A 12,239-nucleotide genomic window follows, 5' to 3' on the forward strand; every position below is an offset into this window, starting at 1 on the left:
TTTGTCTGATAAAGTCAGACGGCATTAAGGGATCACTTTAGAGAGAGCACATGGGACTTGATTTGCCGGGCCGCGGTGAGGGAAAATGGAAGTGATGCATATGCTAATAGAAAGAGGCAGAAATAAATGTAGGTCTGTGTCTCTGTTTGAAACACCAAGAACCCAGCCAGCTCCTGGCAAAGCAAGCTCATGGCTCTGTGTGCAGAGGCACAACAGCCAAACAGATTGAAAAGCAGCAAAAATATTACTTTGCTTTATGGTAAGTGTTAGGTTTAACGAGTCAAAGGGGGCAAAAACCGATTTTCAGAGCAATCGATATATGCTTTCATGATTGAATAGATTTTTCAGAATTCAATTCTAATTCATCTGTAATGAGAAAGTGACAGTGATATTTACAATTAACAGTGATGTTGATTATCTCTGATTACAATCGTCATTCGCTCTCAAAGTGATTAGCCATGGTGTAATATGTACTGCTGTGAATTTTTGATAACCCATCGCTATATTAGGAAAGAGATCTCAGACTGCAATTAGAAGTAAACGTAGTAGTGACTTTACGGCCATTAGATTCCATGATGTGCTCGGTAAAGGATGTTTACATGTTTTAAATCAGCCTCCAGCTGCTGCATTCAAATGAATTAGTGTGCTCCATTGCACCCTGAGTAAACCTGCTTAGGCTGGCACCATTCCCGGGACACAAAAAAAAAAGTCTGTTCATGCCAAGACTAGAGCGCCGTTTCACTGCCACGACAATGACACCTCATCCCTGAAAGCCCAGGCCTCTTCCCACCATTATTATCTTGTCAGACGATGAAAACAGCTAGGTAACAATGCTTCTCTCTTAATGCCTTCCCACAGCTCTGCTCTGAGGCAAACCACTGCAGAACTACAGGTACTGAACCTGGGCAAATTAAACAGCTCACATCAACAATGCAGTAGGACAGATGGTGTGGAGGGTATAATTGGTCCAACTGGCTCAGACAGTTACACTATAATGCTGCCAACATCAAGGTTGTGGGTTTAGTCCCTCGCATGGGCCATGTGAATTAAACATACAGTGCCTTCAGAAAGTATTCATACCCCTTGACTTAATCCACATTGTTTTATTACAGCCTAAATTCAAAATGGATTAAATATAACTTTTTCCTCACCCATCGACACACAATACCCTATAATGACAAAGTGAAAACATGTTTTTTTAATGAAATACACAAATATTTCATGTACATAAGTATTCACAACCCTGAGTCAATACAGTACATGTTAAAATCGCCAGCGGTTACGGCTATGATTCTTTCTGGGTAAAGACTCACACCTGGATTGTACAATATTTGCACATTATTCTTTAATATAATTCTTCAAGCTCTGTCAAGTTGGTTGTTTGTCATTGCTAGACATCCATTTAAGTCTTGCCATATATTTTCAAGCAAATTAAAGTAAAACATGTAACCAGGCCACTCAGGAACATTCAATGTTGTCTTGGGAAGCAACTCCAGTGTATATTTGGCCTTGTGTTAAGGATAATGTCATGCTGAAAGGTGAATTTGTCTCCAAGTGTTTGTTAGAAAATAGACAACCAGGATTTCCTCTAGGATTGTGCTTAGCTATTCTGTTTATTTTTATCCTAAATAAACTCCCTAGTCCTTGCCGATGACAATCATATCCATAACATGATGCCGCCACCACGTTTTAAAATATGAAGAGTGGTACTCGGTGATGTGTTGGATTTGCCCCAAACAAAACACTTGGCATTCAGGACATAAAGTTAATATATATATATATATATATATATATATTTTTGGCCGTTTTACTTTACTGCCTTATTGCAAACAGGATGCATGTTTTGGAATATTTTTATTCTGTAGAGGCTTCCTTTTCACTCTGTCAATTAGGTTAGTATTGTGTAGTAACGACAATGTTGTTGATCCATCCTCAGTTTTCACCTATCACAGCCAATAAACACCCTCTAACTGTTTTAAAGTCACCATTGGCCTCACGGTGAAATCCAAGAGCAGTTTCCTTCCTCTCTGGCTACTGAGTTAGGAAAGACGCCTGTATCTTTGTAGTGATTGGGTGTAGAAAAGCAACTTCACCATGCTCAAAGGCATATTCAATGTCTGCCCTTCTTGGCGAGGCTTTGAAAAACCTCCCTAGTTTTTGTGGTTAAATCTGTGTTTGAAATTCACTGCTCAACTGAGGGACCTTACATGTATGTGTGTGGTACAGAGTTGAGGTTTTCAAAAATCATGTTAAACACTACTCCACACAGAGTTCATTGAACTTATTTTTGACTTGTTAAACAAATGTTTACTCCTGAACATATTTAGGCTTGCCATAACAAATTGGTTGAATACTTATTCACTCGTTTTTATTAATTTGTACTTTGACATTATGAGGGATTGTGTTTAGGCCAGTGTCAGCAAATTTCTATTTAATCAATTTTAGATTCAGGCTGTAACACAACAACATGTGGAAAAAGTCAAGGGGCGTAAATACTTTCTGGAGTTGCTGTATGCGTTTACAGACTTCTCAAGTGTGACCCGGACATTTAATATGAATAATTCAGCCTTTAAATATACATGTGAACCCATAGACAGCAGACGTCACACTGATTTCCGTGTTGTGTAAGGTTCTGTGGCATATATCAGGAGACTGAAAAGATTTGGCATTGGTCCCCAGATCCTCAAAACATTCTACAGCTGCACCATCAAGAGCATCCTGAACGGTTGCATCACCACCTGGTATGGAAACTGCTCTGTATCTGACCGTAAGGTGCTACAGAGGCTAGTGCCTCCTGCCGTGTACGTCATTGGGGCCAAGCTTCTTGCCATCCAGGACCTATATATACACTAGGCGGAGTCAGATGAAGTCCCAAAAAATGATCAAAGACTCCAGTCACCCAAGTCATAGACTGTTCTCTGCTACTGCATGACTAGCAGTACCATAGCGCCAATTCTAAAAGGTTCCCTAACAGCTTCTACCCCAAATCCATAAGACTTAACAGCTTCTAACCCCCAATCCACCCCCCCCTTTTTACACTGCTGCTACTCATTGTTCATTATCTAGGCATAGTCACTTTATATGTAAAAATTACATCAACTAACCTGTACCCCGCACATTGACTCAGTATCGGAACTCCCTCTATATGTCCTTGTTATTGTAATTTTGTAACTTTTTATTTTTTTACTTAGGAAAATATTAAAAATAAATAATATTAAGTGAAAAAAGAAAATGAACTCTTTTTCTTGACCTGCATTGTTGGTTAAGGGCTTGTAATAAGCATTTTACGGTACGTTTTTATTCGGCGCATGATAAATACAATTTCATTTGATTTGACATACAGTTGCAGTACATTTGGGCAAGTATATTGAATGTTACAAATGCTCTATATACGCCTCTGTGAGTGTATCATCAATGTCATACTCCCATACCCGACTCTTCAAAGTCCTGGTTGGCCATGTTCCAGGTGTCTCTGATGTGCAGTAGGCTGGCCTCCATGGCCCTCAGGTCCACGTCGGGGCAATTACACTGGGGGAAGCCTGGGCTGCAGCGGCACCAACAGTCATTGTCTCGGCACACAAACTGACCCTCCACGTTACAGCCGATGTAGCTCAGAGCAGCCTGGACGAACCTGACCCTCAGGTACTCTGGTAGGATGGCCTGGAGACCTGAGGAGAGGACATGGTACAGTTTATATATGACAACACTGGCTAAACTTCAAGACAAATTAGTGTAATAATGTAAACGAGACTCAAATACTGTTAACTATAGACTTTCTACTGTAAGTTACTATAGGACAGAAGAGGTATTTTCTGGTCACTTTATAGATACATTTCCACTGGCTTGTTCATACATGTCTACAAATCCCTGTGATCCACTTAGGAATGCAGAGGTTCGGTTTCCAATGCCAGACAAAGACGAATTGAAGCTAAAATCCTTCTGACACTCTGGTGCCTCTTGTCTAACGTTTGTCAGAGAATATAAACTGTGACAATTCCATCAGAATGTCTGGGTGGGTTCAATTATGGATGGCCGACCTTGCAGATTAATCTTGTTTTCAGGGCTCTGAACCAGAACAGAGCTGACTGAGTCCAGGTTGTCATAGTTACTGCATCCAAGAGGGCCCGTCCTGGTTTCGGTCACCTAACGGGAAAGACAGAGGCACATGGCAATACTCCACTACACTGTAAAAGAGAGCCACTAAAGTCATAAAAAATGTAGGGATGCAGAGCTGAGTGTCATGTGGAATGAGATCAACAACAAGAGTATGCTCACTCAGATCCTACCATCTGTACTTCCACAGGACTAAATATTTTATACCTTATTGAGACACGTTTAAATGTTCACATCAACAAACATTACAAGTAGTAGTACAGTAGTTCAGTTGTTTGGTATATGATGCAACACCAAGGTTGTGCATTTAGACATATCCACTATTCAGTATAGTCTGTTAGATGATAATTCTCTGTTCAGAGGCCACATTATGTTATATCCAAAAAGTATAGTACATGAATAAGCGTAAGGTTGAGAGGTGGTTTCTTGTCTACTCAGAGAAAGCGATGATGACATACAGTAGCAATGCAACCAAAAAACACTGTCATCTGACACAAGGGAGAGAAGAATGTAGAGTCTGCAAAAAAGTAAAAGAAAGAACTACGTATGAAGAATTATTTTCAGTGGCAGCTTCCAATTATGCTTTAAGTCTTGAAAGATGCAGTTACATGCAAGCCTGGCAGACATATCTCTAGATTCACGCTGACAAATGAGAAAGACACTGGATCTCGTCTCCTCTGGGTGAGCGGTTAGATCGTTCACAATCACAGCTCAATCCTCCTTGACAAAAGGATGATTTAAAGCTCCCATATATCAATGTTTCTCTGCCACCATGCCAAGTCTGGCAGCCTGTGGGCCTATCCATCTCCCTCCTCGTCACTTGCAACTTATTCTCCCCTAATGCCACAGTGGCTCCTTCTTTTAATATTTTCCCAAAGGGCCAATAAAAGTAACCACATCACCAGTGTAGATCAATGAGGAACTATGGTTCTACATTCAGAAGAAAGGGGACACTTTCCTTTCCCTCTGTGGGCAGAAAAGTTGTCTTTCTTTGACACCGACTTTAAGGTCTATGTGAAAACAGAGGGAAGGATGAGACACAGGAAAGAAAATGAAGAACATAAACTTAACTGTATCAAAAAGGTATGCATTCAAAACATTAATACGCCAGAACCATGACCAACCTTCATACATAAGCAGCAGTGATTCATTATATGATAATCACAAAATATTATTTTTCATTCAACATTGAGGTTTGAGTTACTTTGAAATGGAGAGGGGGAAGAGGGTTGAGAAAGAGAGAATAAAAACCTCAACTTCAGCAGGCCTATCGACGGCATTTCCATTATTTTTTTTATTGATGCTTCGACGAAAATAATTAAAATCCGTGAAATGTCTAGAGGGATGGGCAGATAAATTTCTAACACAGACAGATGTCCAACTTAAAGGGAAATGTTTTAATTTAAATCTGGATTTTCTATGCATAGCAATGAGACCATCTGCAACAAGGACCAAGTGAAGCCGAGCATACGCACACTTAAATCCATTTCTTATAGAAAGGACAAAAAAAAAGTCTTAAGTTGTTTGTATAAAAGTATGTTCAGTAACTTATTGGGACTTTGGTGGATATAAAAAATGTAAATGAGGAGATGGAGAGAGAGCGAGCGGGGGTTGTATTAATATGCCATAATCGAGTGCTGACTATCAGAAATTCTAACAGCTGCATTTAATGGGACTGGCGATTGCTCTTAAAGGCTTTCCTGGGATAGGAATGTGCTGTTTGGTTATGTGATGGAGACATGTCTGGTATGCATCATCATATTCTACATTTAAGTAATTCAGCAGACACTCCTATCCAAACCGAGTAACAGTAGTGAATGCATAATTTTCTTTACTTCATACTGGTCCCTAGTGGGACTCAAACCCACAACCCTGGCGTTGCGAGCGCAATGATCTACCAAACTGAGCCACATGAGACTTGATATACGGGAACAGCACTCACTCACAGTATGGATGCTTCTTCTGATTAAGGCAGAGACCAGAGTCCCCTGTCCTGCCTCAGCCAAAGAATCTGCCCCTGGGGAATTGTTTAAAGGTCTTGCGAGTGTTTAGTGTTTGGGAATAGCTAATGATTTAAAGCGAGAATGAAAATATAAGCATATCCCAAGTGCTCCAACGCAATGCAGTAACAACCCTTGTATACTTTTATATGCATGGTGCAATGCCTCAAATGACAAGGAAGCTCAATTATTTTCTAAATGCGAGCATTATTAATATTATTATTATACCACTAAGGCAGAGGCATGGAAACTGATGAAGATCATGCCTTCTGTTAATTCCACCTATGAGTAATTCCACAAAAGCAGAATATAATACATAAAATGCCAGTAAGTGAGCCCCAGATGTCAGATATTTAAATAATAATGGGTATTAAGAGGCCTATACACCAACCTGTTAAAAAAGTATGGAATGGCATTAATGTTTGGGACCGGCGCTTCTTCGGAAATTGCTTTTTTCACGGCCACAGAGAATCGTCCTGTTTTTAATCACAAGGCATAGCCTTAGTAGATGCAGCATATCCCCATTTGCATCCTAGATGTGTTTACGCGTGTTTAGACATTCTTTGAGGATTCCGGCAAGATGTTTTAAAACCACTTTGTTGCACTGGCTTACACTACGATGTCAACCAGAGCTGGGGATCAGCTTATCGACTTGAAGAGAGAAAAAATAAAACTAGCATGAGATTATATTTGTGCCCCCTAAATAAATGGAGGCTCATTGAAATCCGCAGGGGAGCAGCAGAGGACCTTTAAGAGAAGAAATTAGGAGTTAATACTGTGGCAAGGCAAACTATGATATGCTGTTTTTTGTTAGATGGGAGTCTGTTTCCCAACTTGGATGGGGCTGAGAGAGAGACTCCTTTTGATTTGGAACAAATTATCCTCCCTTTTCCCTTCTCTCAGAGCTTAATAATTCTGGTGCTCTTGGCAGACAATGTTGCATAGAAAGGAAACGGAGCTGGCTAAAGGTTAAGATTACTCACAACTTGCATATTAGTAGCTTGACTGACGATGACCCAGACAAAGGTTAAAGGGTAAGTGAAGCCAACTGCAGCTCATACCTTTATCTAATTTGTAAAGTTCTCCCAGAGTATATAAGACCTTGATAGAAAATAACAAACTTCCTCTTGTTTTTACATCTGAGGGTGTCTTTTTCTTGAGGGGGAGGACATGGCAAAATGTTAAAGAGGACACAACAATATAATAACGAAGATGACAACATCTGTATGAAATGAATAATTAATTGATACACAAGGGATAAAACAAGACAGTTAATTTTATTTATCCACATCAAATCTGTTCTACATCGTGAACAACTGCAACCATATTTTCTCACTAGACTTTCAAAGCTCAGCCTCACAAATTATCTTTATTCCCCTACAAATGAACCATAAGAGGACATGAATCACTAAACACCGCAGTAGCAAGGCAGCAAATTGGGTCAAAAACACTGTCCTCTCCCCATCGATGGCTTGTTGTTTTTCAGGCGAATTGTAATAAACCTTAGTAGAAATGGACCTGGGTTGTAAATCAAACTTTAACCACTTGATTTATGTCCACCCAGCACTGTTAGTATCTCCTGCCAGTGTTTCTTGCTCGCTAGTAGGTTAAAGCACCGATTATTACAGATTCCGGAACCCCAGTATTCTTCATACGTCTTCTATTCATTAGCGTGACACCTTAACTCATACCCAAAATGGCTGACAAATGGGGCAAGATCTCTAAGAAATTGTTGAAATAGAACCGAGAATTCATCACTCTGATGCGTAATTGTAGAGGCACCACTTCCCTTCGCCTCCCCTCTTTATCTATTTAATTTTTCCTTTCCCTTTATTTTTCACCGGAAGTGTTATAGCTATAGCTCCTACATTATACCAGGACAACAGGCTTTTCTCCTCGAGAAATCTGTTCTCTTAAACCGTTGTCCGGTGCCCTCTTTCTAAGAGAGGCTTTTGTTTTGTCATCCGTCTTCATCTTGACGAGGTAAAAATCCATGGCCTGAATTAAAGGCAGCTGATGCTGTGAATATTTCACATCAGTCACCTGAAACTGCCTCCTAAACAAATGCACCTCAGAGGACTTCTGCTCCATTCATCTCAATCAGACGATTTTAGCAGCACTTTGTCCACGAGAATGCTGCCAACAAAGCCATGATGTGTCCCGTTGCCAATTCACTTTAAGGAATATATGGCCTTATCTGTCTGTGGTGGCCAAAGATGGGACAGCACTGGGAAAGGTCAACGATAAACAGATGGATGGTTTCAAACTACAAGTGAGTTTATAACTCTACATCATCTTAGATAATGTTCAAAATCAATGTTGAACTGTACAATTGTGTCAGGTATGACTGTCACATGTATTTTAGCACACACCTATTCCCCTCCCCCACATTCTTTAGAAGTTGGTCCCCAAACCTCAAGATGTATAAAACAGTCTAGCAGTCCAGTTTTAAACAATCACTTCTAAATAAATGTAAATTCGACACCAGTGGCTCACCTGCTGGTGAAACATTGCTCTCATACAAGGTGTCTATACATGGGAAATTCCTCAATGATAATCCTCTCATTGCCACAGGTACATGTAAACAAATCACAGGCTCACATGGAAACGAATCACAGGCTCACATGGAAACGAATCACCCCGAATACGGAGTCTGACAAACATGTCCTGCTGTGCAAAGGGCAAACTCAGCCGATCACACTCATTACTCAGTAATAATGACTGACACAGTGATTAATGGACCCAGCTAGAGGGCTCTGGGAATGAATGTGTGTGTGTGTGTGGGGGGGGGGGGGGGGGGTGGATGCAATCTGGATGTGGTGCAGCTTGTAGGTTTACCTTAATGGCTGTGGATGCTATCTGGATGTGGTGCAGTTTGCGCAGGGTGCTCTCTCTATCGATGAAGTAAGAGGCAGCCAGTTGGTGCAGGGCCTCTAGAGTCACGGCTGTACCGTTGGCCTCTCTCGTCTCCACCGTTCTACTCAATCTCCGTTTGTCCACAAAGATCATTAATGACTCCTCCCCTAAACAAACACAGAGTGGAGCAGAATATGTACTGAGAACTGGGCTGGGGAATAGAACAACACATTCAATATGACACCTTTACAGCAAAGAGAGAATTTACTGTTTGTGTTTCTGAAGCTGAGCATCAGCAGCATACAGAGGATTGGGTTAAAAGAACATCAATAAATACATATTATTCTTACCCCCCAGGGTGGCTGAGAGCAGGAAGTGTGTTCCGTACTTCCTGATGATGCTGTCTGTAATGGAGCTGAGGCTGGGCCGTCTGCCCAGGTGCCTGATGGTCTGGAGGAACTCTGGGTCCAGGGGCAGGGCCAGACCATTGTTGTCCTGTCTCTCTAGAGCCAGGCTGTTCACTTTCCAGCGGCCAAACTCCCTGCAATGTCACAGACACACATTAGCGCACACACACACACACACACACACACACACAAACACAGGCAGCGATGCACATGCGCCCCCCACCCACACACGGCAGGCTTCATTTGCAAACACCCTCTTTCATAGGCATAGTGAAGACAGAGGAAAAAGGTCTCAAGAGGATGTTACAGCCAGCCAACAGCCTTGCCCTGTGTGAGGAGACTAATTTTTAGGCAATGCTGGGTGGGAAATGTGTCTGCACGCCATGGCAGCTCCGGTGCCATTTCTTAAAATATGAACGGTGCCATGCTGTTTACACTGTTCTGAGAAGGTCTCTCTCGCTCTCTTTCTCTCCGAGGGCACAAGGCTCCCCATCATTACGCACACCTGCCCCCCCCCCCCCTCCCATTACACAAATCAGCGATTATTGGACTCAATCACCTCTGTCATTACCCATGTCTGTCTGCTCCCCCGCACTGTTTCATGCTTCAGCATTGATTGTCATATGTCCTTGTCCTGACGCTGTTCCTGTCTTGTTCGATGTCTGTTCCGATTAAATGTTTGACTCCCCGTACCTGCTTCTCTACTCCAGCGTCGGTCCTTACAGATTACCATGCAGCTCAAACAGCCCATAATAAGCAGGCTTCAGTGGTCAAGCCTATTATGGAGAGAAAGGATCAATGTAAAACTGTCAGAAATTAGTGCTACGGATTTTAATGGAATAACAATGGAGGTGATCTACTGTGGGTCGGAATAGTTTATCAGGTCTGTCGTGGAACAATCAGGGAAAACACACGGGCACGCACCCGCACACACGCTCGAGAGTCCACAGTAGCTGTCAATAACTCACTTTTCTGGGGAAAAAGTCCCCCCAGAGAAGAAAAAACACATAAAAAAGTAGCCAACAGGAATCAGCTAATTAGGGCCTGTTTCACGATGCCGTTTTTCCATAACGGGGGTCAATTACTGGTATTCCTGCCACTGAGCCGTGGGGGAGAGAAGGAGGGAGCGAGTAGAGCAGAGCTTAACCGTGATCGACACAAAGCCTCGCCAGGCTTGTTGATGTACAGTTAAGGATGCTGGTTAGCAAGGGCACACACAAACACCCTAGCGAGTTAGCTAGCATTAGCACTGGGCAATTCCACCACTGGCCCCCTGTAGGGATGCTAGGACACTCACAGTTTTATTTATTTAAAAAAATACAATTTTAAAGAATGCAATGGTAAATCTTAGCACTGGCAGTAGTGCCATAGGTCAGGCGGTGTGTCAGAAATATTTTCACAGTGGAAATTATGGGTGCAGTAGCTGGCGGTGGCACATAAGGGCTTGACCCCTCACTGCCCAATCAGAACGTGCTCCATGTCTAAATACAGTATGTGGTTGCTTTAAGTTGTGTATTAACAGTCTTATGTATTCCATTGTTTTCAACTCCAATTCAAACATTAGTATTCTGTAGTCTAGTTTATAAAATACCCTACAGAAACAAAATAACAAAAATGTAAGCCAATCCCATATTTGCTAAATAGCCTATTGTGGTAAACCGTGGGGTGTTGGGTTGAATGTTCAGAAATTGACACAGACAGGGAGGCGTTAATCAGAAAAACAACTTTACTTAAGACAGAAAATAAATATATCAAAGAAATAACTTCGGTTTTGCTCGGTCTTCCATCTCTCTTTATACCGGTATCCGTCTCTCTCCCTTCTCTCCCGCGGTGTGCCATCGTGCTCCTTTTATTTAGCCTCCACAGCTGGTTGGCACTTTCCTCTAATTAACTCCACTTAGCTGTCCATGTCGGGGTGCCCAGCTCCCGGAATCCCAGCAGAGGGAGCCAACATCGCCTCACGTACGTCACCTCTATGACCATCCCCCGGGGTAGACACCCTGGAAACCACACACCTCCCCCCTTAGCCCTGACTGGGAGGGAGGCATGCTCAGGGCTAGGTTTGCATCCCTCCTGGATAGGGCGTCCGCATTGCCGTGCTGGGCCCCCAACCTGTGCATGACAGAGAGAATCGCTGTAAGGAGAGGAACCAGCGGGTGACACGGTCATTCGTGTCCTTACCTTGTGCTATCCACACGAGCGGGGCATGGTCAGTAATCAAGGTGAACTTCCTCCCGAGAAGGTAATACTTGAGGGTGTCGAGGGCCCACTTCACGGCGAGGCACTCCTTGACAATTGAGTACTTCTTCTCCATCGGGAGGAGCTTCCTGCTGACATACATGATGGGGTGCTTCTCGCCTTCCTGCTCTTGGGACAAAACGGCCCCTACCCCGGTGTCAGACGCGTCTGTCTGGATCAGGAGAGTTTGAGAAGTCCGGGGTGACGAGTACCAGGTGCGAACATAGCGCATACTTCAGGGCTTAGAAAGCCGCCTCTGTGTCCTCCATCCATCGCACCGTCTGGAGTAGTCGTGCGTTTGTTAAATCTGTCAGGGGAGAAGCTATTGCGTCAAAGTTAGGTACAAATCTACTGTAGTAGCCTGCCTGAATTACTTTACCTGCCTCTTCGTTCAGGGGACCGGCCATCCTTAATGGCAGCAACAAAAAAAATATTGGGGTTTCACATTTCCCCTCCCGATCTGATATCCCAGGGACTCCACTTCGGTGTAGCCCAGCTTGCACTTGTGGGGGTTCGCGATCAGACCTGCATCCCTTAGCGCATCAACCACAGCCTGTAACTTGCAGATGTGCAGTGACAATTGGGAGTCACAATTATGTAATCTAGATAAGCCGCTGCGTACTCA

The 12,239-nt window shown here is 42.8% G+C and overlaps 1 protein-coding gene across 1 annotated transcript in view; it reads right to left on the bottom strand.

The window, feature by feature from the left end:
- LOC135513044 (BMP/retinoic acid-inducible neural-specific protein 3-like) overlaps window positions 1-12,239 on the bottom strand; it is a 71,290-nt gene that overhangs the window by 22,959 nt on the left and 36,092 nt on the right. Inside the window, exons 3-6 of the mRNA XM_064935696.1 lie at window positions 9,320-9,510; window positions 8,952-9,136; window positions 4,038-4,143; window positions 3,432-3,668 (exon numbers count right to left, since the gene is read on the bottom strand). Of these exons, the coding sequence (XP_064791768.1) occupies window positions 3,432-3,668; window positions 4,038-4,143; window positions 8,952-9,136; window positions 9,320-9,510 (719 nt within the window). The remainder of the gene's footprint in view (window positions 1-3,431; window positions 3,669-4,037; window positions 4,144-8,951; window positions 9,137-9,319; window positions 9,511-12,239) is intronic.

This window comes from Oncorhynchus masou, chromosome 24 (genome assembly GCF_036934945.1).
Source record: "Oncorhynchus masou masou isolate Uvic2021 chromosome 24, UVic_Omas_1.1, whole genome shotgun sequence".
Classification (NCBI taxonomy): domain Eukaryota; kingdom Metazoa; phylum Chordata; class Actinopteri; order Salmoniformes; family Salmonidae; genus Oncorhynchus; species Oncorhynchus masou.